This window comes from Bos indicus, chromosome 5 (genome assembly GCF_029378745.1).
Source record: "Bos indicus isolate NIAB-ARS_2022 breed Sahiwal x Tharparkar chromosome 5, NIAB-ARS_B.indTharparkar_mat_pri_1.0, whole genome shotgun sequence".
Lineage (NCBI taxonomy): Eukaryota > Metazoa > Chordata > Mammalia > Artiodactyla > Bovidae > Bos > Bos indicus.
In genome coordinates this window covers 10212750-10239844 of record NC_091764.1, presented here as the reverse complement: position 1 = coordinate 10239844, position 27095 = coordinate 10212750, and the positions used below count along the sequence as shown (strand labels likewise).

Genomic DNA, 27095 nt, shown 5'->3' with positions numbered 1-27095 from the left:
ATTGAAATATGTATAATATCATATATGAAACGAGTCGCCAGTCCAGGTTTGATGCACGATACTGGATGCTTGGGGCTGGTGCACTGGGACGACCCAGAGGGATGGTATGGGGAGGGAGGAGGGATGAGGGTTCAGGATGGGGAACACATGTATACCTGTGGCGGATTCATTTTGATATTTGGCAAAACCAATACAATATTGTAAAGTTTAAAAATAAAATTAAAAAAAAAGTATGTGTTCTATTTTTTAATATTTCTTATATAGTTTTGGGCAAATATGCTCTAAAGATGACAAATGTTATTGACAAACGTAAGACACAGTCCAGGAACAGTTATGTGTTGCAGGCTAGTTCCCTTTTGCAGGTAAATCACTGGCTTCAGGTCAGTTACCTGTTACACATTAGTTACCTGTCTCAGGTAGCGTGCTGACGTTGCAGGTCATTTCATTACCTTCACCAGCGGAGGTTGAAGCTCTTATTTCAAAGACATAAGAGGTATTGGCAAGAAGTTTCATGAAGGTATACGTGTGATCTTGGGGAGAGATGTTTGTAGCATTCCTTTCAACCGTTATCGTATAATGTGTAATTATTCCGTTTGCTTTTTTGGGTGGATCCCACTTCACTGAAGCTGACTGCCAGCTAGTTGCCATACACTGTATGTTCTGTACAACATCTGGAACTTAAGAGATAAGCAAATGCCCAAAGTTAAAATTTATACACATGTAACAGATAAGTGATTTAATTATGTGATTGCTAGACAAAATCATGTTTAGGAGTAGACACAGAATAAAAATGTAACATATCAACCTTTCAAGTGTGTTAGCCACTCAGTCATGTCCAACTCTTTGCAACCCTATGGACTGTGGCCCACCAGGCTCCTCTGTCCATGGAATTCTCCAGGCAAGAATACTGGAGTGGATAGCCATTCCTTTCTCCAGGGGATCTTCCCCACCCAGGGATCGACCCAGGTCTCCCACTTTGCAGGCACATTCTTTACCATCTGGGCCCTTCAACATGTGCTCAGAAATTTCTTAACATGGACTGAATCAAATGGGCCATTTTCTATGTAACCATGTCAATCCTTACAATACTGAATCCACCACTGAATATTCTCCTAGGCGCAACATCAACACAACCTCAAATACTCAGAAGCAACTGGGTAGCCAGCTTCAAGTTCAGGCAGTGGTTGAAGCCTGCCCTATTCATCTTTTAATGGGAAGGAGCAGTCTTAGCCATACTTTATGATGGAACTTTCTAATGCAAAACACCTGAGGTGGCTTAAATGGGTAAAGAATCTGCCTGCAAGGCAGGAGATGTGAATTCCATCCTTGGGTCAAGAAGATCCCCTAGAGAAAGAAATGGCAACCCACTCCAGTATTCTTGCCATGGGAAAATCCCACAGACAGCGGGGCCTGGTGGGCTATAGTCCATAGGGTCTCAAAGAGCCGGACATGACTGAACGACTAAGCACGCACACACAGATATAGATGCAGGCGCCTCACCCATGTGGCCTAACAGCACTAGGAAACATGTAACTAAATGTGGGACTTTGCTTATATATTCAGATGACTTTTTTGTAAAAATCGTGAAGACCTGATCCCTCAGTACTTACAAAAAAAAAAAAAGACTGAAGATGGAAACCAGCCCCAGTTTTTAATTCAGTCCCAGTTTTTTCTAGAACTTCCCTGAATTTACTTGGAAGTAGGCACTATATTTGGCAGATCTAGTTAAAGAGAACTACCCCAGGCCCACCAAAGTGACCCTAAGAGTAGGTACTTCTAGGGAAATATCTGATTATCTAAATGTCCCCTCATGCTGGCATAGCTTATCTTGTTACAATAAAAAGAGGATGCTGTAAAGAAAATTTGCATATTGTCAGTTTGTGGATTATAAACAAGCAGTAAAAAGAAAAATCCTGTCATTATGGGGAAGCAGAGTTATTTAAAGAACAATTCAAGTCATATTTAACTTGCCTACAGTTCTCTCCTCTGGCCTAAATTTCTATCTTTACAAATCCTTCATCCTCTGTAACACAAAGGCATCAGAACTAAAGGAGAATAACTTAGGGAGGGTGTGTGGCATTTAAAGAAAAGATGATTCCTCTGTTGATCCAAGGTTCTGGCAGTTACATATGTTTAATTATTTGCTTTCTTATTTTCAAAAACATATACCATTATTTTCAAAAATAAATGAACAAGAGATAGTTGATAATGTGCTTAAGTGTAGATTATAAACCTAGATTTTGTGAACATCCGTTTTACTGACTCTATAAACCTAAAAACAATTAATTAACCAGCAGATATTATAACACTTCAAGTCAAAAATTTTATTTAACTAATCAGGGCATAGGGTTTTATGGAATTATTTTATTTCACTGGTAAAATATATTTATAGGTTTTTAGAACACTGTCTACAAGATTAGCCTTAATCTTTATCAGTGTAATATGCGTGTAAATGGTTTAAATGTTTCTTTTTTCTTTATGGGTTCAGCATTTTTCCATAGTATCACTAATTTATGATACACATTTCCTGCAGTCATGTCCACTTGTCACTAGAGGTCAGAGACTGAGGTTTCAGTTCAGTTTTTCCACTAATTTTCTCAGCCCTTTTCATCTCACTGCCTGAATCACGGCTTCTTCATCTGAATTATGGGAACAGGGCATCAGTAATATTTTTTGAGTACTTGTGTGTCCAATACTCTAATTAAAAGTGCTTTATATAGATCTCTTCAAATATTTTTTCATAACAGCTATGGATGGCTACTGATAAAATATGTTTCTTTTTGGTTAAAGATATAGAGGCTCAGAGGAGTCATGTGCCTTTGCCAAGGTTTTACTAGTAAGTCGCAGAGCTTGGATTCAAATCCAGACACTGATTTCAGAGGGTGCACTTGTATCCACTATAAATACTATTTACTAAGCATATCTTAGGGGCATGCCATGAAAACAAAGTATCAGGTATTCACAAATTAATGTGAAATGATTATCAGTCAGTGGTCTACAATTTTAATTTAGGGATTCACTAAATGCATCCAGACCTACAGGGAAGAAATGACTAGCACAGAATCAAGTGCTTAATCAATTAAGGAAAAAAAAGAGAGAGTGAGGAAGAGATGCCTTTAAAAAACATGTGCTTCCAGTTGAGAAGGAAAAGTATTAAATTTTTAAATCAGTTCTACATGAAAACTATTTGACACACAAAATTGAGCTATGGCATGTCACGACACACAGGTAAGTTGTTTAATTAGACCAATGGTATTTCATAGTCTTCACAGTCCCCACCACATGTCACAGATGAACTAGGGAGAAATACAAGCTTACATCCTGACTGCTGCTGCTGCTGCTAAGTCGCTTCAGTCGTGTCCGACTCTGTGCGACCCCATAGACGGCAGCCCACCAGGCTCCTCCATCCTTGGGATTCTCCAGGCAAGAACACTGGAGTGGGTTGCCATTTCCTTCTCCAATGCACGAAAGTACTCTTCAAATGTCACAATATACATTATTGTATATATAGTAACAATATTTTGTACAATATACAAAAAAAATCATAGATTTTTTTCATGAAAATATGAATCAACCAGTTAAAGGTGATTAATGGCTTTTCTCTTTTTCCCCCCCCAGCAATCTCAGGTAGTACTAGGAATTGGGTAATTTTCATATATATCTAGTAGTGTACTTTGCTCCTAAACTAGTCTTTTATTTCAACTTCCTTGGTCCAAAATGAAAAAACATGCATAAATATATATCTATTTGATTGCAGACGACAAGATCCAGTCTAGCCTGAAAGCACTAAAATTCAGCTTCTTTGAGTGAACAATTAAATATTGATACTTAGTCACATAAACTGAGAAAGCAAAGGGAAAAGTGTTAAATACAAAATCAAACATTTTAGGATCCAAAAACCACATCTAACCTGATTCTTGGGTTGTGAATTTTACTACGTTACTAAATTGATTGCCATTTCCAACTTTAGTAAAGGCAGTTATACTGATGGAATAGGTGCTGACTGGTTCCAGTCCAACAAGCTTGGCTTCAGTTTGAAAACCTGAAATATTCTGAAAAGCAGAAAAAAAAAAACAAACCAAACCTCTTAGTCACAGTGCATCATCAAAAAACTTATTTATAATTGGAAGAAATATTTTTAATACATAAAAATTATGTCTTCTGTGTTTAACCTATGATTTAATAAGCATGGGTATTTTTAATTAAAAATTCAAAAATTAAACAGTTTTTGTGTGTGCCCCAGGGTATGCTCAGGCACAAGGTTGAACTGGACACCCATCAACACTGAAGAAAATCATAATTGCCATTGGTTTTTAAAGCTGAAGTATTTTGTTTTTATTTTGTCTCTCTGATTTTTACTTAGAATTACATATGATTACTTCCTTTAAATTTGCTAAAATTAAAGTCCTCAATTGGAATCCAACTTATGAGCAGTCAGTGGTACTTTATTTTTCTTGAATTCATCAAAATTCATTTTTTAGTTCTCAGTAACATTCTCTTTGTAAATTAATTTATTCATCAGCTGTTATATGCGAGGACCTGGGAACACAGCAGTGCATGAAACAACCTCTGCTCCTATGAAGCTAAGCTTCAGAAATTATGAGATTTTCCCACACAATTCCTAAATTTCTAATTTTATTCAATCTCTTAGGAAAATGAAAAAACAAACAAAACAGTTATCACAGATATACCAAAAAGGATATGGTGTCTCACAGAAAATTTTACCATCAAATACAAGGACTTTATTCAAAGAGGACTGTCCTAACAGAAAGAGCACTTAAGATTAATAGTTATCCTATGGGGAAAAAAAGACAACCTCTTATGTGGTATAATTTTAAGAATACTGTATTATATCTGATCCAAAATATAAACCAGTTTGACTTATAAATTAAACATTTCAGTGGCAGAAATTTAGCAAGAATACTAACTCTCAGGGCACTCATAGTTAGAATCATATTTTAAATTAATCTCTTACAAGCTATTGATATCCTTTATGAATTCACTGTGTTATACAATTTTCTTTCATTCTTTCTTAATTACTATTCACAACGCGCATGGTTAGATAACCAGGAGATTATAAAGATATATAAGACCTGGTCCCTGTCATCCAGCAACTGTTATATTCATTAGAAAAATCTACCAATAACTGTATACGGAGAAAAAAATTAAATACAAGCAGATAAATTTTGACTTGGGTTAGGAGGGGTGAGTGAGTACACAGAGAAATTACTGAACTCAAGATATTATAATAAAAAAGTGTGAGTAGCTTATTGGATAGTAGACAGACTGACAAAGTAAACTGTAAAAGGGAGACATGAGTAAGGAATATTTTCAAACATATTTTTAGCAGAACTTTCTCTTTCAGTACGTGTGAGTGACCTGACTGGGACGGCAGGAACATTTGGAGCGGCCCAAGAGTTACTATGCCTCCACAGACGCACATATCGCTGGGAAGGTAAGAGAGAGAAGAAAGTGCTGTGTGGGACACAGAGGGAGCTAAAAACAGAAGGGAAAACAGGACACCACACTCAGAAAGAAAGCCACACAGTGAGAGGAAAGCAGACGCACCAGACACTGAGAGAGGAAAGAGGATGGCATCGGGCACACACAACGGAATCGGAAAGATAGTAGGGCGATGAGCGTTCGTAGAAGACAAAGTAGACGTAGAAAGGAGTAACTAAAAGCAGTAGCAGATTTTAAAGGAAAACTACTCTTTCCACCTCAAAAAGGATATATTTAATACTTTATGGTATGCATATTATGTTAATAATATAAAAATACTTATAGTGAAATTTCAATGGTAGCATTAGGTAGATAATGAAGATATATGTTAAAGATTAATTGCAAGGGGATAAGAACAGTAGGAAAACTAAACAAAGAAATACATGTAGATAAAATAATAATAGATTAAAAATTTAAAAATTTAAAGAGAAAAGAAAAGAAAAAAGGAAAACTCCACAGAACTGCCAATGCCCAGCACAGGGGCAGAGGTTTATAACAATAATAAAAAATGTGACTGTGAAAAAAAAAAACAAAACTCAAAGGCTTAATTGGATTTTATAGTCCTATAAAATGGAGAAAGACAACCGAGTGGGGAAAAAAGGGAAAATCCAAAAGAATCTATAAAACAGTCAAAAAATAAGAGTAATCAATGTTTTTCTTGAAAACAAAATGTTTGATATAGATTTTCCTCTTACAAGCTTCACTTTTTAATGGCTGAATATTTACAAATCCCATTTTGCACTTGAGGAAACTTGAGTCATAAGAAGTTAAGGAACTGCCCTAAGGGAGCATAGTAAGTCTTGAAGGCAGGGTTGCAACCATTTGGAAATTATTGCAAATTATTCCAACCAATAATTTGATGCCAGAGTCCTTAGTTCATGACTATGCTAATGCTGTTGATGGTAGACATCTCTGCTCTGAGGGAAAGATCACACAAATACATCCATGCTTCAATATTCATACGTGTTTATCCTAGGAATGGCCACATTCCATATTATTGAAAGATAATAAAAATCATTATTACTTATGCCATAGCATTACTCACTTTGTAAGCTACACATGCTATAAAAATAATTTACCATCAACAATAAATTATAATGCATATAATACTGGGGACAATGTTTATGCAGAATTTTTGCATCCTCCATGCTGTAACTGAAAAGCATTCCAGTACTTCATTTGCCTTTGGGGAAAAAAATAAGAACACTTTCTCAAATAAATGCTAGTCTATTACAGTATATTTTGGCAATTAAGTGCTATAAATCATACAGGTATATTTGAGATCCTTTGTTACATTAGTTCTTTGGGTATGTTTCATTGATTCTGAAACCTAAAAATGGAGGAGTAAAAGGGTGTTTAGAATGGAAACTAATTAGCATTGAATGAAAAAAGAATAATGATGTATCTTAAAAGACCAATTAGTGTGAAATTATACTATATCTGGGAAGGTTACTAGAAGTCCAGGATAAACACATCTCTGAAAAGGTTAAAAATATTCACTTGGTACTTCTTTGAACACTTGGTGGTTTTCCCTTAGTTATGGTTTCATTTTCCACAGTTTCAGTTACCTGCAGTCAAGCTCAATTCAAGATACTAAATGGAAAATTCGAGAGACAGACAATTCATAACTTGTACACTGTGAGCTGGTCAAAGTTGCGTGATGCAGTCTCCAGGCATCCTGCTTCATCTTGCCCTGGGTGTGAATTATCCCTGCGTCCAGCATTGCCTGCCTGCTAGTCCACGGGCTTTTTGGTTATCCGATCAACTGTGGGGTAGCACAGTCTTGTATTCAGGACACCCTTATTTTACTTAATAATGATCCCAAAGTACAAGCGTAGTGATGCTGGCAATTCAGAGATGCCAAAGAGAAGCCATCAGTGCTTCCTTTAAGTGAAAAGATGAAAGTTCTCAACTTAATAAGGAGAGAAAAAAAAATCGTATGCTGAGGCTGCCAAGATCTGGGGTAAAAACGAAGCTTCTGTGAAATGCTGTGAATTGGGGAAGAAGGGAAAAAACTGTACAAGTTTTGCTGTTGTATCTCAAACTGCAAAAGTTATGGCGATAGTGTGTGATAAATGCTCCCTTAAGATGGGAAAGGTGTTAAATTTGTAAAAGAAGATGTTTTGAGAGAGAGAGACAGCATTCATCTAACTCTTTACAGTTTATTTTAATTTTTTAAATTTTGTTGTTATGGTTGTTAATCTCTTACTGTGCCTAACTTATAAAGTAAACTTTATCACAGCTATGGATGTATAAGAAAAAACAGAACATAGGTTTAGTACTATCCTTGGTCTCAGACATGCACTGGCGGTCCTGGAATGTAATCCTTGCAGCTTAGGGGGATGACTGCAGAAATATATTACACTTAAGACAATAACAGGTTATAAACAGTCTGAAAAAATTTACTGTATACTTTTGCAGCATTAACAAAATGGTGTAATGATTTCTTAACTTACAGATATCTAAAAACTTTAAATTCTATTAAAATGCTCTACAAAGCACTTTACTTCCACACCTGACAAATGTTTGCTGTGTTTTCCTCAAGCATCCTTAAATTGTGGGAAACCAAAGAGATTTTTTTTTTTTAAAGATGGGTTTTGTGTTATTTAAAACAGTCCATTTCCCCCCGCATGTCAAAATATTTTACAAGAATGTCTAAGTTTTTGAAATAAACATACGGTGTTATAATCGACCTACCTTATAAAATATAGTATCAGTTTCATGTTCATGAATTTTTAAACTATATATTTTAACAATACCGCCTGGAACAGGACTTGGGCTCCATTTCAGCCATACAAGGTCTGAAGTGTAGTTGACTAAAGTCAAATTTTGAGGAGGTGCTAAAGGCACTGCAGGAAAACACATTACAAAACTTACATTCATAGCATTTTTAGCAGAAAAACATCATCGTGACTCTAGCTTCTGGAAGACACTAGTTAAGAAAGATTTATAAACGGGTCATATTTTAATTGCAGAAATAAAGAGCATAAGTCGTGAGGCTTTGTACTTGGAACTCAGAAGTTCCAAAGTAGCTTTAAACAGAACAATTTGTTCTGAAACTCAATGTTAAAATGTTCAGCAAAGCAAATCAATAGTTGTCAGCCTGTTACAAATAGACAATCAAATATCCTTTCATTTTCCATGCTTTTCCTTAAAAAGAGCAAGTGCTGCAACAGTAAAATCATTGGAAGAAACATGGATTCTGGCTTACCTGACTCATCTGTGTAAAAGAAAAGAACACTGGAAGGACCGAGTCCTTTTATAGTTCTTGCTGCAGCAAAAAAACTATATAATGTAAATGGTGAAAGCTCTTCCAGTATTACATAGTTATCAGAAGTAACGAAAGAATAATTCTCACTTGGTCCTTGTAAAGTTAAATCATAACTTATTATTGCACCATTTGGTTTTACTGGGGGATCCCATGATAAAAGAACTGAGGTAGAGGAAAGGTTTTTAAAAGTGTTGATTATTGGTGAAGTTTCTGGGACTATAAAAGAAAAAAAGAATATTAAATGAAACAAAAGTGAATTAGTATCAAAAAGAAGAGGCTTCATTAATAATGGGACTTAATTTTATCAACAGGTAATTATTTTAATTTTAAGAAACTGTAAACCTTATTGTGTTTATTGAAAGGCTAATTACTTAAGAACAAACAGAATCTATGTAGTGATAAGAATAACGTTTTCTAGCAGAAAGCAATCTAAATAAGAGAACACCAACTATCTGCGTAATAGGCAATACAAGGGTCCAGCCTACCATCTTCTTCAGTTCTGATGTGTAGTTGGGCCGTATATGCGTCAGAGAATCCCTTTTCTGTTGATGGAGTGACTTTTAAGATATAGTCAGTATATTTGTCCAGATTATCAAAATACATGCTTCTCTCATACGTAACTAGAGGTGGTCTCACGTGGCGCGGAGTCTGCTGTGAGCTCAGAGAAACATAGTAGAAGACTAGACCATTGGGTTGAGACGGAGGGCCCCAGCTGACATTTACTGCAGTTGACGAAATGGACTCGTAAGTCAGGTTTCCCACAACTCCTTCAGGTACTATGATAGGTAACGTGCAAAATATAAAAATCATCAGTCACCTTAGGTAAACTTGAAGTAAATTCACAAACCAGAGGCTCATTGTTGAAAGGGCACCTACTACCTCACCAGCTTCTATGGTGTTTAGATCCACACGTGGTAACATCATCTACTACAAAATACCTTCTAAATAATTACATTAAAATTAAAATCTAAAAAATTACATTAAAATTATGTTCAAATCATTCAAGGTAAACCTTTTCATCTCTAATATGTGTGAATTGTTTTATACAATACCCTCTCGGCTTTTCTTTCCTACAAAATGGGTATTATGAGTCTGTGTAGATTTTGAGTATGTGATGGAAATTATGTATATGAGACTATGAGTGTGCAAGTATGGATATATACATGTATACTCAGATTTTTAATTTCTTTCTTCTGGAGATTATCCTTATTGTACATATGAAGTCACCTAGGACCTCTCACCAGGAATAGTGCACAGGGTTTATTATTTATGGTGCTCTAATATTGACTGATAAAACATTATAGGTTGGTGAAGATCTTGGGAGAGATCTCCATTTAAAGAATGCCTGAAATGATGTTGACCACATACTGCTCTAAACTTTTTAGCTAAAACTCCCCCAAACTTATAAATTCTGCATATTCTATCCTAGCTACACTGCTCGTCAGTGAGTAAACAATTTGAAAGATTATCCCAACAATGGGGAAAGCATTCACTCTTCATACTTGAAGTGTCTGTCGATTTATAATCTTCAAATACTAAACATGCAATTTTACTCTCAGCAGCAATTTAGGTCAATATTGTTTCTCAATAAGAGATGAGCCTTTTAAAAATAAATGGACCATAGAAGCAACCACAAGAAGAAGTAGGCAGTGACCCACGCATCACTGTATTCTCGAAACGGAAACCTAAAACACAAGAGCTTCAGTCATTATAGTTTTCTGAATACTCCGCACAAACAGGATGATGCAGCATCCACATAAGAGGAAACTGCCAGAGTTAAAAAAAAAAAAAAAAAGGTATTTGGGTCATTTAGTCATAAACACAATAGGAACAAAATGCTGCATAAAGTCCTTCGTGAGTTCAAAGACTGAAAAGGAAACAAGTTGCTAGAGAGAGGAACAATGTCATTTCTAGAGCAAATGAAGTATTGGAAAATCTGTCTACACATGCAACAGTATTTTTCACGTCAGTATTTTTCATTAACCGTATATTTCATTAACCTATGGCTGTGATATCTTTTGAATAAAGGTGACAGAATTTTTATAAATGGATGGTAGCAGTTTCCTTGAATAGAAAAGGTTGTTACTGTTGTAATAGGTTTACAGCTATATTAATGCATTTTCAAATTTCTCTGACTAGTTAAATGTGCCTAAATAAAATATAGATTTTATCACCAATACATACAAATAGAAAAAGATTCTGAAAAATTATAAAGTTTTAAATTAATCCTATTAAAGATTAACAAATGCTTTTCATTTACATACTGTCTTGATCTGTATATACGTGAACTATGCCACTGCTTTTATTCCCATTTCCAACTGAAGTACTTGCTGTTACCCAAAATGTATAGTAGCTGAATATTGCCAGTTTATCTATTATTGCAGATACGGTCATATTGTCAAAGTCATTTACTTCATGGAGTGTAAAATTCTGAAAAATAAACATATTGTTTTTAATTGTTCAGAATATATTTTTAGTATACATAAGCATTTCAAAGTATCATAGATCGGTTGCTTCATTATTTTAATATGTTAATTTTTGAGGAAAATCAACATAGAATTTTTTATTGCAATAATTAAACTGGAAATATATTTGTACTAAAAGAGGAATCAGTGGTAGCAGTTTTATTAAAATGATACACAGATTAGCAAAGAGTTAAAACTCCAAGCTTAGCTGGCAGTGGGGAAGGTCCAGTAGTGAACCGAAAATGCTACAGTGTGCTGATCAGTATAGTCAGTTACAAAACAGTCAAGTATTTTTCAAAATTTGGCTACATATTTTTATGCAAGTTTGGGGATACTATAAAAATTTTCTTTTTTTCCTTCCTATCAACAATGTAGGAATTATGAAAGTCTTCACCTCTATGAGTTCAAATGGTTACAATTTCTTTTTCTTTTCTTTTTCATTTCCTTTTCTTTTCTTTTTCCTTTCCTTTCTTTTTCTACTCTCATGTAGAGAAATAGGAAAGCACTGGATACACTCTCACATGAGCTAAAAAAAAAAATTTTTAATTCTCTTGCCTGACTCCTAGTTATATTTGTTCCAAGCCATTTTATGATAATCAAGGAATTGTAATCATTGCCCCCTTCACCAAATTTTAAATACAAAACATGGTCAAAATCAACTCTAAATAAAGAAAAATAGACTTTTTAAAAAGTCATGTAATTAAATATGAATTAAGTATGAATAATTTTATAATAATATATTTATATACAGAGAAATCTGAATCATTCCAATCTGCACAAAGTCCTTAGAGTCCAAAGACCTGTATTCAATTTGGACAGAAGTCCTGGATAAATCATCTGATCACAAAACTTCTCATCCTCTAACTGTAAAATGGGAAGAACCTCTTCAAAAGCCTTCACAGAGGGCTTCTGAAGATTAGACTATATGAGGCAAATAAAGCAACACCATCTCTGGCACATGATAAAAGAAAAGTAATAAATAGTAAAAGGCTAATTTGAATTAATAACATAGGATAATCAATTTGACTAAAATTTATAGTTAGCATGGTTCTGTGATGTATCAACAAACTAAATTCTGCAAAATTTTGTGGTTCTTTGACAGTATGTGGGGCAGTGAGTGTCATGAAATCTACTTCAATTTTGTGGTGACTTATTAACTAATAGACAAGATGCTGCTGCTGCTGCTACGTTGCTTCAGTCGTGTCCGACTCTGTGTGACTCCATAGACAGCAGCCCATTAGGCTTCTCTATCCCTGAGATTCTCCAGACAAGAATACTGGAGTGGGTTGCCATTTCCTTCTCCAATGCATGAAAGTAAAAAGTGAAAGTGAAGTCGCTCAGTCGTGTCCGACTCTTAGCGACCCCATGGACTGCAGCCTACTAGGCTCCTCCGTCCATGGATTTTCCGGGCAAGAGTACTGGAGTGGGGTGCCATTGCCTTCTCCGAATAGACAAGATAAGACATTATTAATCTCACAAAAAATGTGATCTGGGAACTTTAATATCTTCCAACACATATACTTTACAGATGGCATAACTGGCTTATATAATTTATCTCTTAAAATACTAATGGAGCCTTTCTATTTTTTTTGCTATAAAATTTACTCTGATTACATATGAGCCTGATGACAATTAAGTAACAAATTACTCTGAATCACCCAGAATTTATTCATGCTGAGTGTGAGTAAACATGCACAGACATGTAAACACATTTAGAACCAGATCAGTTATCCAAATGATTATCCCATTCATCTATTTATTTTGAGGGGGAAAAAAAAGTCTTGTGGTTCAAATTATCTAATTAAGGCTTATTCTTTGAGAATATAAATACAGTCAGAAGGTATTTAGTAAAAACTTCTCAAAGTTGATTAATCAAATCAGTACTTATTTAACACTTTTTAATAAAAGACACTGTGTCAGGCACACTGAGGGGACAAAAGTGGGTAAATGTTAAAATGGATAAGAGTTAATATGAAACCCAATGGGCCACAACTGGAGGAGGTACAAGATGGATTGCCATGTAGTAGCAAGGAGCTTAAACTCCACAAAGTCTGAAGGACAGATCACAACCAACTTACATGCTCCAAATCATAACTAATTACTGAAAATAACGTTGATCTGCTATAATTATTTTTATGTTCTCTGATTAAATGTTTATTGAGCATTATGATATAGTAGCAGAGGATATCAGGGGATGGAAAGACAAGAGTCACACACAATCCTTTTCTTCACATTATCTGCTATGGGATGAGGGAGCTAAGACAAGTAGCAGACACCAGGAATAGGAAGTACTATGATGTGTCATGCATAAGGGATACTACAAAGGTCTATGGGAAGAAGAAAGAGAAGGAAGAAAATAGCCATACATCTATCCTGCTATATAATTTTCATTTTGATGATTTCTTCTACTACCAATCCAAAATAGAAAATTAAGTAGTGAAGATTTTTATACTATATTTAACTAATTTTAGAAATAAAGCACAGATGAACTTCAAGGAATATGAGAAATGTTTTAACATCATTAGCCTGTGCCTTCTTGCAGCTGTCATACTTAAAAGCATTCTTAAGATAACTTAATAAAAAATTACATTTTCTAAGACAGATGAACTGCAAATGGGATCATATTATATGCTCAGGTTTGAATAAGAAAGTTCATAAAATCACCTTGAAATTATAGTTAAACTTTTGCCCTTGATTACTTAGGATGTGGACAAAGAGAGCCAAAACAGAATCAGACACGAGCGTGAAGTGAACTGTAGTGGAGACAAAACCTTTGCTAAAGGTTCAGAACTACTGAATTTGGAATACTGAATATTGGTTAAATGCATGAAAAAAAATCTGCAATTTGAATGGCCTGATGACATAATGACAAATTATTAAATTTATAAACAAACTGGGTAAAAATGCACATTAATTTTCCTTCCCCAAATAGAGCAGAACAAAAAGCAGCAGCAAAAAATTGTTTGATGTACAGAGTTAAATAAACAGATTGTCCTTTCTTATGCAACCTCACTCTTACAGGGCCTGGAGCAGAATATTAAAATTCAACCAACCTCTGGACTGTCTTTTACTCACTGCTGGGTAAGGCCTAAGACAGCGCGCAGAATTCTGCTCTGACTCTTCACTAGCCTAAACTGCACTAAAGCAAGTCATACTTTAGAGAGGCTTCTGCTCACAAGAACTAACTCTTTGGCTAAACTTGGGTTATTAATCACAAATTGAATTAGGCAACTTAGAATTAATAAGACTCCTCTCTATTCTTCTACTAAAAAGGATACAATGACTTAATAGTGGTCAGAGTAATAATTAACATTCAGTCAACAGTTCCTAGTAGTAAGGTACATATTCTGTAAATGGCCATTATTTCTTCTATATCAGTGTTTTCCAAATTATATTCCAACTCTCCAATTCCTGATTCAATCACAACTGTCCAGAGTTTTATTCTTTTCAAATGTTAGAGTTCTGTGAAATAGTTTGGAGAAGTAAAGGAATCTGGTTGAAGAACTAAAAATATTTCTCTAAATGAAAGGCACTTTAGCTATTTTAATAACTATTGTTGTTCATATTTCAGAACGTATCCATCTAAAATTATGCAATCCTATAACCTTGCATATCACAAGTTTAATAAGCACATTTTGGTACTTTCATTACATCTGATACTAAGTGATAACAATGATGATGATGAGGATGACCCCCTCCTACTAACAATGGAAAAATTTTAGACTTGAAGAAAAATACACAAACACATCCAAGCATGAAAACTATTATATGCAAACAAAGGGAAATTTTTTTTAGCTGAAAAACAACTGAGGGTAAGTGAAACCATCAATTCTCTGGAGAAATAGCACTGAGAGCCACATTTATATACAGAATGCTTAAAATGTGTCAGCTTCATTGTCGGTAACACATTTGAAGCTGATCCAGAGACGTGTGTGTGTGTGTTTGAGTGCATGTCTGCACGCATAGACAGACAGATTAAAATGTATTTATTTCTCCACCACATTTTTCTACATCAATAGGAGTTTTATAAAATGTCTATATATAATTCTCAACGTAAGATAAGAGACGTTTTCTACTATGCCAAGTCTTTATCAACAGAGCTGAGAGATGTAAATAAATAAACAGGAGAAAACTCAGGTCTTACCTGGATGAAAGTACCTGAAGTATTTCTGTAATAAACAGAATAATATTGTATAATCCCATTAGGTTTTGAAGGAGGTGTCCAAAAAAGAAGTATTGATGAAGAACTGAGGTTTGAATACTGAACATCTTTGGGAGGATCACTTGGTGCTAAAAAAACAAACAGTTGAACACAAAAGTGTACCTGTGTCTCCAAATAATGTCTGAACTGTTCTAAATGTTACCTGTGCCTAAGTTATGACTGTTAAAAATTAAGAATATCTAATTAGAAGTCAGAAATGAAATCTGTAAGGCTCATTGGGCCATCCCCATTAACACTCTACCACAGGAATATCCAAGCAGAGGACAAATGGATTTCTTATTTGTAAAACAGTATCCCAGTTCTAAATCAGGCCAGTGCTTTGGATTTGAAAAAAACATATGACAAGTTTCCAATGCAGAATGCATACTATGAAATTCTAATTTAACTCAGCATTTTGAAGCTGAATAATAGAGGACAAAGGCACAGAGCTGACTTCATGCATTTTATTTTGCTTCATGAAAAAAAAAACAAAACCCTAGGACCTCCCTGGTGGTCCAGTGGTTAAGAATTTGCCTGGCAATGCAGAGGACATGGTTCAATCCCTGGTCCAGGAAGCTTCCATGCGTTGCGGGGTAACTAAGACCATGCACCACGTCTGCGGAGCCTGTGCCCTAGAACCCAAGCTCCACACTGAGAACTGTGTGGAGGGAGCGGGGCCTCCACTCCCTGCAACCAGAGAAAGCCCAGCACAGCAGTGAAGACCCTGCACGGCCGAAGATAAAGTAAATAAGAAATTAATAAAAAAATAAAAAGCACACTACATGCTAAGTATTGGGTTTTGTGCTGAGCGCATTCACAAATATAAATTCATTTACTCCTCAAAAGGACCCTAAGGTAGGTGATACACCGTATCCATACAAATGGGAAGTTGAGGCACAGAGAGATTACCTAACTTTCCCAAACTCACACAGCTAGAGGGACCACAAAGCAATTTTGTGTGTAACTTATGACAGATATTAGGCTTAATAAGACATCTTTATATTTAATGCGTTTTTTCTGAATAGAATATTCTTTTACTTGGGCTATATTCATAAGAACTTACCTCCCTCGGGTGTTCGGAAGTTGATGATATTGCTTCTCTTTTCCCCATCACCAAATCTGGTACTAGCTGTTACATAAGCATTATATTCAACATTGTGGTCCAAATCTGAAAACTCTAATGATGTTTCAGTTACATTAACAGTTTTTAATGATGATCTGTCCCTAAAAGGAAAAAAAAAATTATCTGTACAATGGACCTTTAAACATTATATATACATTTTCAGCACAAGTACATTAAAAATAAGCAATATTTATGCATATTTATTAATCCAGACTGATAGAATAAAGATGCTGCTGCTGCTGCTAAGTCGCTTCAGTCATGTCTGACTCTGTGCAACCCCAGAGATGCAGCCCACTAGGCTCCTCTGTCTCTGGGATTCTCCAGGCAAGAACACTGGAGTGGGTTGCCAGTTCCTTCTTCAATGCATGAAAGTGAAAAGTGAAAGTGAATTCGCTCAGTCGTGCCCAACTCTTAGTGACCCCATGGACTGGAGCCTACCAGGTTCCTCCGTCCACGGGATTTTCCAGGCAAGAGTACTTATCCTGAAATGCTGAAAAGAACTGAATTTCAGAATAATTCAATACATAAGCTTCTTTTGCTTTCAAGTATATTCAGCTTAGACTGATTTTAATAGATCTCTAGGAATTTTGTATATTCAAAGTAATTATAGCATCCTTTTCATACCAGTGTTTTAGTGTTCAAATATTTGTTCTTTTCAAGTGTAGGCATAATCTTATTCATACAGCATATTTATCAAATCCATTTTATAAATATTGTATAACAATAACATTGATTTCAGACCCAATTCAAATAAACAAATAAAAAATATCTGAATAGCTATATCTAAAATAATGAGTATGGGTTATTCTTTAATTAGAAGCAAGATTTAAAATAATGGATGTAAAACATAACAAGAAAACAAAAAAGTAGAGCTTCTATCTCTTACTCAGCTAAAATCTTAAATGTATCTCAAATATTACTTTGGTAAAGAAAGTAAATACTGATTCACACTCTTCAAGTAAGTACCAAAGTCCCAGGAGAGGGGGAAATGTCTAAAGAGCATACTGTTGCTAAGCAACATGGTACTACAGTTCATTTCAGATATGTTACTTCAGATTCCATAGAACTGGGTGCAGATTAGAATCTAAGCTAAAGAATACGTATGTAACAGTACTGAAAACTGTGCACTTTAAAAACAAATTCATATTTTTAAGAGCAATACAATTAATTACTAAAGGATTTAGATAAAGAAATATGATTAACATCACAGAAAAGATACATATCTCATGTAATGTAATGTCTTTTTTCTTCTTTAGAAACACATGGCATCCAAGAGGTAAATGGATATTCCCTCTGAACATAAAACTCTTTTGTTTCTCTACCACTAAAATATATGAATCCTGAATCATTAAGTGGAATAAAAGATTTTAAGTGAATTAAGGGTATACACAAAGAGATACATTTCAGCCATAGTTTTACCATTACAAAAGCATCAACTCACTCTAAATACAAGTATGGTTATCTGAAAATAGTTGGAAAGCTTACCATAGTGAGAATTATGGATTCAGAATATGCAACTGGAGACAGGCAGGATTAGCCAGGCTATTCAGTGATTTGAAACAGTTTCATCATCCTTTTCCAGAAGCCATAGGGAGAACTGAGTTCTCTCTTTGACTTTGCTGAGACTACAGAATATCTTTTAAAACTTAATGCTATAGCTGTTAGGCTATTAGTCTGAGAAAGATGCCTTGTTATAGAAACTTTACCCAATTCCAGACTCTTGGATCATTAGAAAATCACGATATAGCTAATCCAGTTCAGATCTCTAAAGCTATGAAATTAGCTAAAGCAACCTAATTGCATTGTCTATTTCAAAAATTTCTCTTCCAGCATATTTTTAATAATATCTGCTGCCCTGTGTGACTATCTTCTTGCACTGATCTTCACAGCAAAACATTTTAGATAAGTATCTGCCTATAATATATAAAGGACTTCCCTGGTGGCTCCATCAGTAAAGAATCCTCCAGCAATGCAGGAGATTTGGGTTTGATCCCTGGGTTGGGGAGATCCCCTGGAGAAAGAAATGGCAACCCATTCCCATATTCTGGCCTGGGAAATCCCATGGGCAGAGGAGTCTGGTGGCCTATGGTCCATGGGGTCTCAAGAGTTGGACACAACTTGGCAACTAAACCACCACAATAAGGAAAACCCAGTTTTGTTCCATAGATAATACAGAATCAAGGCAATTACTTGGAAAATGCAGGTCAAACATAAATTTTGTCTTAAATATCTGGGTATTTCAGCAAAAAGAAGGCAGTCTTTATAAATTATCTGAATAACAAAGTCAATAGTCCATCTCATTTAGCATATACAAATATAGTATACACAACTACTGTAATTTATCTCCAGAGACAAAACCATGCTAACAAAAATGTTTCATGTACTGATAAGTCTTGTCTGTTTGGGGCTTGTTTGTTTCCTTTTGGAGTTAATTGTGGCTGATATTTGAATAACTATGGTAGAAAAATATCTGAGCATAAACTTCAACGGGAGCTTCAACTTCTGATACAAGTTCAGAATGCATCTTAAGTTCATAAGAAATGGCTTGCTATTAAACTGAGAACCAGGAGTAGGAAAAGGAGAGAAAATTGACACTTTCCCCGAGGATCTGACTTCACCCTCTTTGCTCTTAGGCTGTTGCCAGACTGGAGGAAACACACAGAAACCTCTGGGCCGAAGCCTGAGCTCTCTGCTCTCTGAACAGCCATCTCATGGACGATCTTACAGTTCAGAGGGTCACTCCCTCCCATGCATGAGAAACGCAACTTTGATGCTGCTACAATCAGTTTTTTCTCCTGGTTTTAACTGGTTTAGTGTAAAAATCTGTTTTCTTCTTATTAGTTTAAAAATATTTTATTTCCATTTATAAAAGTATGTTTTATATAAGGCTTTCCTGGTGGCTCAGTGGTAAAGAATCTGCCTGCCAATGCAGGAGACGTGGGTTCAATCCCTGGGTTAGGAAGATCCACTGGAGAAGCAAATGTCAGCCCACTCCAGTATACTTTCCTGGGAAATACCATGGACAGAGGAGCCTGATGGGCTATAGTCCATGGGGTTGCAAAGAGTCAATTTGGTGACTAAACAACAGCATTTTATATCTTGACTTTTCACTTATGTTAAGAACAATAATCTACATCATTATTTTTTTCTAAGTTGCTTAATTTGGATATATCATAGTTCTTCAGCCTTCCCTCTATAAGTTAACATTTAGGCTGTTTCTCTCCTTTTTTCTTTAGTTATTACTAACAATGATGCAGCAATCATTATTATCTTTCCATAACAGTACTTTTATTTCTACAGGCTAAATTCCAAATATGTGATTGAACCAGATGGGGTTTTTTTTTTAATTTTTAATGATAAATCATTATGATTTGGAGTCACAGCAACAAGTGTGCAAACTCACCACTAGTCTGGCTAGTAATCTTAATTTCTGCAAGTTCAATTTATCAGAAACATTTAATTTGAACATCTGTGACCATGAGTGAAAAAGAATTATCTTCTTATTGGTCATTTACAGTCCTAATTTTGGAATAATTTATTTACAATTTCCTTTTATATACTTTTAGTCCCTTAAATGGAAAACAGCATATGTTGAGGAGTTAGGGAGACATTTTTCTTTTAGATAGTGTTCCCAAAGAAGAGATATCTTCATAAGGGGAATCACATATTCCCTATCCTTTCTATATTTAGTAATGGTGTATATACAATCAACATTCAACAAAATTTACTGAGCACCTATTTTATGTCAGGAAAGATGTTAGGTGCAAATGAGAAAGGCACAGGCCCTACCCTCCAAATAGACAAAGCAGTAAATAATTAAACAACAAATTCATTAATAACAATAGTTTTCCCCCTATTAGCTAAAAGCAAAGAAAAAAGAGAAAGGGATGAGTGAAGAAATTAATTGGGAACAAAGAGTAGAAAAGGAGAATAAATCATAGCCTCCAGAGCTGCAGAAAATGTTCACTAGAGAGCGAGTTTGTAAGATTTGAGAGAAGAGGGAGTTGAGTGAGATGGGGAGAGGAAAAGGCCCTTTGACAGAGCAGGTCTAACTCTTAGGTATCCAAAGTCATAAACTGCATGGAGATGGAAGGAACATAAATGGCACACAATACTCAGAAAATCAGCCAAACCTCTCACACAGTGCAGATTATCACACTGAGGGAAAAAAAAAAACAAAAAAAAACTCTTGAGAGTGTTGAGTGCTATCGTTTTACTGATTTAATTCTATAAACTAGAAAATAAATTAGAACATTTTTAAAGCCTTTTTGAATGAGAAATCAAAAGACTTTAATGACTGAAATTATTCTGAATAAATATAAAATTATTCTGAATAAATTTATATTCATCTGCACTCATTGGTAACAAGAAAATGTCTTGAGATGAAATTAATGGAGATTTAAGACAAAGTTATTTCCTAGTTAATTTACACTTCTTTTCAAAGGACAGGCCACATTTTAACATCAGGGCATAAAGGAAATTCTAGAGTTTAAGAGCAGTTTCTTTGCTCTGCTTTACCAATTCCTTTGCTCATTTCTTATCACATCAAGACTATGCCAAACAACAATTACCTATGAGAAATCACGAACACCAACACCATATGGAAAGATTTAAACAAAATTTCCTATTTTCCCAACTGTTGTGAAAAACAAATAAGGATATATAGGGAAGATACAAAACACAACATTTGTCCCCAAATATTAACTACTACAGTATCTCTCAAGTCCTTCTCTTTAGCTCTCCAAGATGTTTTGTTCCCCAATCACAAGCTTTCCTAGCTTTGTACATTTCACCAATGTGATGAAAAGAGCCCTGAAGGTATTAAAACTCAAGATCCACACAGGTGAAATAAATGACTAAATGAATTTAAAAGAGAATAAAAGATTGTGGTCAGAAAGACAAACACCGATAGGGTATATTAATGTATATATAAGGAATTTAGAAAGATGTTAATGATGACACTGTATGTTAGACAGCAAGAGAGACACAGATGTAAAGAACAGACTTTCGGACTCTGTGGAAGAAGGTGAGGGTGGGATGACTTGAGAGAGTAGCATTGAAACATGTCTATTACCATATGTGAAACAGATCACCAGTCCAGGTTCCATGCATGAGACAGGGCACTCAAAGCCAGTGCACTGGGACCCGGATGGGGAGGGAGGTGGGAGGGGGTCGAGGATGGGGGACGCGTGTACAACCATGGCTGATTCATGTCAATGTATGGCAAAAACCACCACAATATTGTAAAGTAATTAGCCTCCAATTAAAATAAATAAATTGGAAAAAAAAAAAAAAAGAGTGTGATGGGAACTAAGTTAAACTGCAGAGCAAATGCTCCACCTAAAGACAGCCTTTCTTCAACTCCAGCTGATTTTTTTTCATGAGGAACATGGCAAAAGTATTCTGATTTTTGTAAGAAACAAAGGAAGCTGAAGTTTCACTAGATACCTACTCATTTAAAAATACTACACAATTCTGTTTAGAATTTATTAACAGTTTGTTGGTCCAGCGAAGCACGAGTGGCCTACTGCTAGCCTGCTCGTCACCTTGGTAACCAAGCTTCATCTCATTCATTCATGAAAATGATTAATAAAAAAGAACTAGGACAGAGCTCTTAACATCCCACTAAAAAACTCAAGAAGTCAAATGATCAAAAGCACCCTTGTGCTAACCACTCCTTCCATCTCTGTGTCTCCCACCACCCTAATCCAGCTCCACTGTTTCATTTTTACAATGCCACGCATCTACCTCTTGACACAGCCTACTCACGCTACCTCCACGCCTCCATAGACCCTTCCCACTCTGAGATGTTCCCCTAAACTAATCTGTCTTTACCACCTTCATTTCAAATGTAAGATAAACTCAGGAAATTTGAAATGGCCCCCTTCCCACTCTGATTATTGATCTATATCACACATTGAAACCATTAGGCAGTTTTAATAGAGTGAAAATCTTTCCGAAAACTGGAAGAAATAGGGCTAAACATACCTTTTTAGCGTAACAAAAGCCATTTCCAAAAGTAAGCTTTTATGTTACAGGGGAAATCACCAGTAACATTTAATAAAAATCTACAGTAAAACTGTTTTGACTTCCTTATATATTGCTCAGCAAGTATTTTTAAATTATTTCACGTGGGCTTATTTTATCTCTAATTAGTCTACAACCATTTTAAGGTTCTATATATTTTTTATCTCCCCACAGAGTTTAAAAGCCAAGGTCTGTGTATAAGCTAGAATTTTCAACATCATTTACATTCCAGTCTTTTAGCTGTATCTTATGGACCATTCACTTAAAAGTTTTATGAACAAGGAAGAAAACTACTGTTAAAATTTACTGACATTATAGAAATAAAATTGCTAAACAAACCCAAGTTGAATTCAACTATAAAATAAACACGTTGTATAAATCAGTTTACTATAACACCACACTTCAATCCAAAGTATATTAAAAGAATACACTTAGAGGGGTCTCGGAGAAGGCAACGGCACCCCACTCCAGTACTCTTGCCTGGAAAATCCCATGGGTGGTGGAGCCTGGTGGGCTGCAGTCCATGGGGTCGCTAGAGTTGGACACGACTGAGCGACTTCACTTTCTCTTTTCACTTTCATACATTGGAGAAGGAAATGGCAACCCACTCCAGTGTTCTTGCCTGGAGAATCCCAGGGATGGCAGAGCCTGGCGGGCTGCCATCTATGGGGTTGCACAGAGTCGGACACAACTGAAGCGACTTAGCAGCAGCAGCAGCAGCAGAGGGCTCTAGTAGAAATGCGTTTATCTAGTGGTGGCTGCCCTAGGAATGAAAGGACTGTTTCTCATTTGAAAATGTATAAACATAATTTACCAGTATAACTGAGGGAAAAGTGTTACTTAGGTGACAAAAATTATTTTACAAAGCAAACTCTAGAAGAACACATTATTTTTAAATGTAATGTGTTAAAGAAGATTTCTGAACACACCATCTACAAATCAAATATGGCTCACATAGTAGCAGTTATAAAATGATTGCACAATAACCCTCATGAGCTATTTTGTAAAGACATACTCATGACAAAGAAAGAAGTCACCAGTATAACAAATAGAGTAGGTAACCTGCAATTTGCAGACACACTGAAAATAGCAAATATCCAAAGATGATGTTTTTTAATTTTCCAGGCAAGAATACTGGAGCGGGGTGCCATTTTCTACTCTAGGGGATCTTCCCAACCCAGGGGCTGAACTTCTCCTGAGTTTCCTGCATTGGCAGGTGGATTCTTTACCACCAGCGCCGCCTGGGAAGCCCTAGTGTTGGAGCAAGTTCCCAGTTATCCAGGCTAAAGCCTCTTAGGGCGTTCAGCCTCTTCCTGTTTTCTTCCATAATCACTTGTCAGATTCTGTAATGGTCTCTGAGTGCTGTCATTAGAGATTTCTGTGAAGCATCAATCTCCGCATTTGTATTAGCGCTTTTCAACATTGTCCTAAACCAGGCTTTCACCTGCTCATGTGGGGACTATATCACTGCCTTCCAATTGGCTCCTCAGTCTTCATCATATGCTTCAACACAAAAATCTACTTGAACATTCTTCATAACTCATGAGATGGAACAGCTTGCTTCCTTCAGAAAGATGTTGTTTTTTAAAAAGAATTTGGCAGTTAGTGAAAGAACGAAAATAATGGAAATTGAGTATTGTGAGAGAAATGTGAACCCCTGAAACAGGAACTCTGCTAATAAAAATAGAGACCACTTACACAGTGCTTTAAGAGAACCCCACAGATAACTTAGTGGCAGAGTCACCATTCGGACCTATGTCTCTCCACTCAGAATGTGCTGCATGGTATCATGATACATGCCTCCTATTCTCCCCAATTAAACTGATATGGCAAGAGTTCCAAAAAACCATTAAAGAAAGAAACTGAAGTCGTTCAGTCATGTCTGATTCTTTGCAAAACCATGGTCTGTTGCCTACCAGGCTCCTCCATCCATGGGATTTTTCAGCCAAGAATACTGGAGTGGGTTGCCATTTCCTTCTCCAAGGGATCTTCCCAACCCAGAGATAGGAACCCGGGTCTCCCACACTGCAGGCATACGCTTTACTGTCTGAGCCATCACGTAAGCCCCCCAAAACCATTACTGATTAGTAATAGTGATAAAAAAAGGACCCTGGATCATGATATCCCTTTTAACTACAGAGGCTAAAGCTTCCAGCTTAGGTAAGAAGATGCTGGAAATTTAAAAATATCTCTTATATACTTCATTACCATTTATATCTGTCAGTCTATTACAGATGATATTCTTAAACATGTTAAGATGTTTTTCCTTTTTTGTTGTTTCTTTATAAGACCTAACTCTGGTCAACAGAAGGTGTCCACTGTTTGGAAAAGCATCACTGCTTTTATGCTGGAAATGAAAAGATAGTAAGTCTCTACTAAATTTTTAACTCTTAAAATATACTCTGCATTCAGTCATCCATTCAGCAGATGATTTAGTTTCAATTATGAGCCAGGTAGTTTCCTGTTCCAACACAGCGATGAACAAACCAGATCTTGGAGCAGATAGGATCTTCATCTCTCTGCCTCTTCTTTCACACTCGCCTCCTCCCTATGTGTGGTGTGTGTGAGAGAGAGAAAGAGAAATATAGCCAAGTTCTATTGAGGAAAAAGCGTTTCCTATGTTCTCTTTCCACAGTAAGAGTCAGTCCAGCACGAATATAGGCCATAAAGTTTTATAATAATTCATGGTGTAGAAAGGAAGAATTACATGCAAAAAGAAAGCTTTCAGCAGTCAAAAAGAAAAAGTTTTGCACTACTAAGAAAAGGTGAGAAAAAGAACAGGACAAAGCTGTCCTGGGATCTTAAGTTGAAGGTGAAAGTGAAAATGTTAGTTGCTATAGTCGTGTCTGACTCTGTGACTCCATGGGCTATAGCCTGCCAGGCTCCTCTGTGCATGGGGATTTTCCAGGCAAGTATACTGGAGTGGGTAGCCATTCCATTCTCCAGGGGATCCTCCTGACCCAAGATTGAACGTGGATCTCCTGCATTGCAGGCAGCTTCTTTACTACCTGAGCCACCAGGGAAGATAAGCTGAGGGTAGGTGGTGAAGACAAATGAATAGTTTGTGAAGGAAGTGCCAGCATAGAGCTTCTCCTTCTTAGGATAGAGAGGAAAATGGTAAACCTCTTAGAAAATCTGTCTTCAGTATGGCATTACTCATGTCTAGTTAAGTAGTTAGGTCCAGTGATTATCAATACTTATGTCTGGTAAGATCTAAGGGCTCTTCCAGCAGACCACTGGAGCTAAGGAAAGGTGCAGAAGCCACCTTCCAGTCCTGCACACTACAGATCCGTTCAGAGAAAACAACAGAGAGCATATAGCTACCTGAGCCTTGAGACAGACATGCTAAGAGATCCAGAGTACTAGAATAAATCTGAGGTTGGATCAAGGCTAAAACAGAAAATAAAAACCTTGAAACTGGAAGCTATGATGGCGGGGGTGGGGGGGGGCGGGAGGGGGGTGTGGGGGTGTGGGGGGGTGGGTGTGAGGGGGTGGGTGTGGGTCCCAGAATGGTTCCCAACAGTCAAATGAGATGAGTCACGATATCCCAAACTTGAGATCCCCTCATGCTACTTTCCGCGGTCTCTCCTATACCTACAGTCCATTTTAGGAAGTGAGACAGAAATGGGACACCGCCTGAAAGAAGAGAGAAAAAAGGACTGCAGGGGAGTTGAACTCACACAGCATGATCACTATACAGAGTAATGATACCGTTTATCAGAGTAGGACCGGAAACCCAACCAGAAAAGTCTTGATTCTCATTAACTTTTTTCACTGTCAATTTTTTTTCTAACTCAGCAAAACAGTGTCATAAATCTCTGAGTCATTACCTTTGATTCAAAAATCCAGAAGTCATCATTGATTCCATTGATTTCTCTTTCTTTTCATTCCCACAGCCAATCAATCCATCACTGGGTCCAAGCAACTTTTCTTCCTAAGTGTAATAAAAAGCTGCCACTTCTCTCCTCCATCCCAGGATCATCTATAGCCCAGATTACTAAAATAAGCTCCCACCTAATATTCCTGCTAGCATTTTCCCCCCTACAATTCTTTCTGCATAAAGTACCCAAAGTGCTTGAATAATGCTTTAATAACTGTACTTTAATAATTCCCATTACAACTGAAATGAAAACAAATCCTTATGATGGCTTAGCTCCTGACCTTTGCCAGCCTCCTACTCTCCAGTACAACTCTCCTCTGTCTCTCCATCTGTGGCAACACTCACCTTTTCTATGGTTTTCAAAACATATGTGTTTCCTCACAGAGCCTATGCACTTGATATTCCTTCCTCCTGCAGATCCAGACCTGACAAGAAGCTCCTTCTTGTTCAGATCACAAGTAAAGGCCATCTATTCTTTTGGCCTTTTCTTTGGCCATATATTCTTTTAGAAGCATCCTATCAAAAGTAACCCTCTTTCCCCTGATTCCTTCTCTTTTGTTTATTTATGGGTATATAACCCAATTATCTCTTTAGAATGTAAGCTCCTTGAGGGCAGGGGTCTTATG

The 27095-nt window shown here is 36.3% G+C and overlaps 1 protein-coding gene across 1 annotated transcript in view; it reads right to left on the bottom strand.

Moving 5' to 3' along the window:
• The window catches only part of PTPRQ (protein tyrosine phosphatase receptor type Q), a 234588-nt gene that overhangs the window by 145340 nt on the left and 62153 nt on the right, over positions 1–27095 (bottom strand). Inside the window, exons 18-25 of the mRNA XM_070788855.1 lie at positions 16503–16663; positions 15383–15528; positions 11038–11203; positions 9259–9549; positions 8714–8989; positions 8200–8351; positions 3911–4052; positions 408–677 (exon numbers count right to left, since the gene is read on the bottom strand). Coding sequence (XP_070644956.1) covers positions 408–677; positions 3911–4052; positions 8200–8351; positions 8714–8989; positions 9259–9549; positions 11038–11203; positions 15383–15528; positions 16503–16663 — 1604 coding nt within the window. The remainder of the gene's footprint in view (positions 1–407; positions 678–3910; positions 4053–8199; positions 8352–8713; positions 8990–9258; positions 9550–11037; positions 11204–15382; positions 15529–16502; positions 16664–27095) is intronic.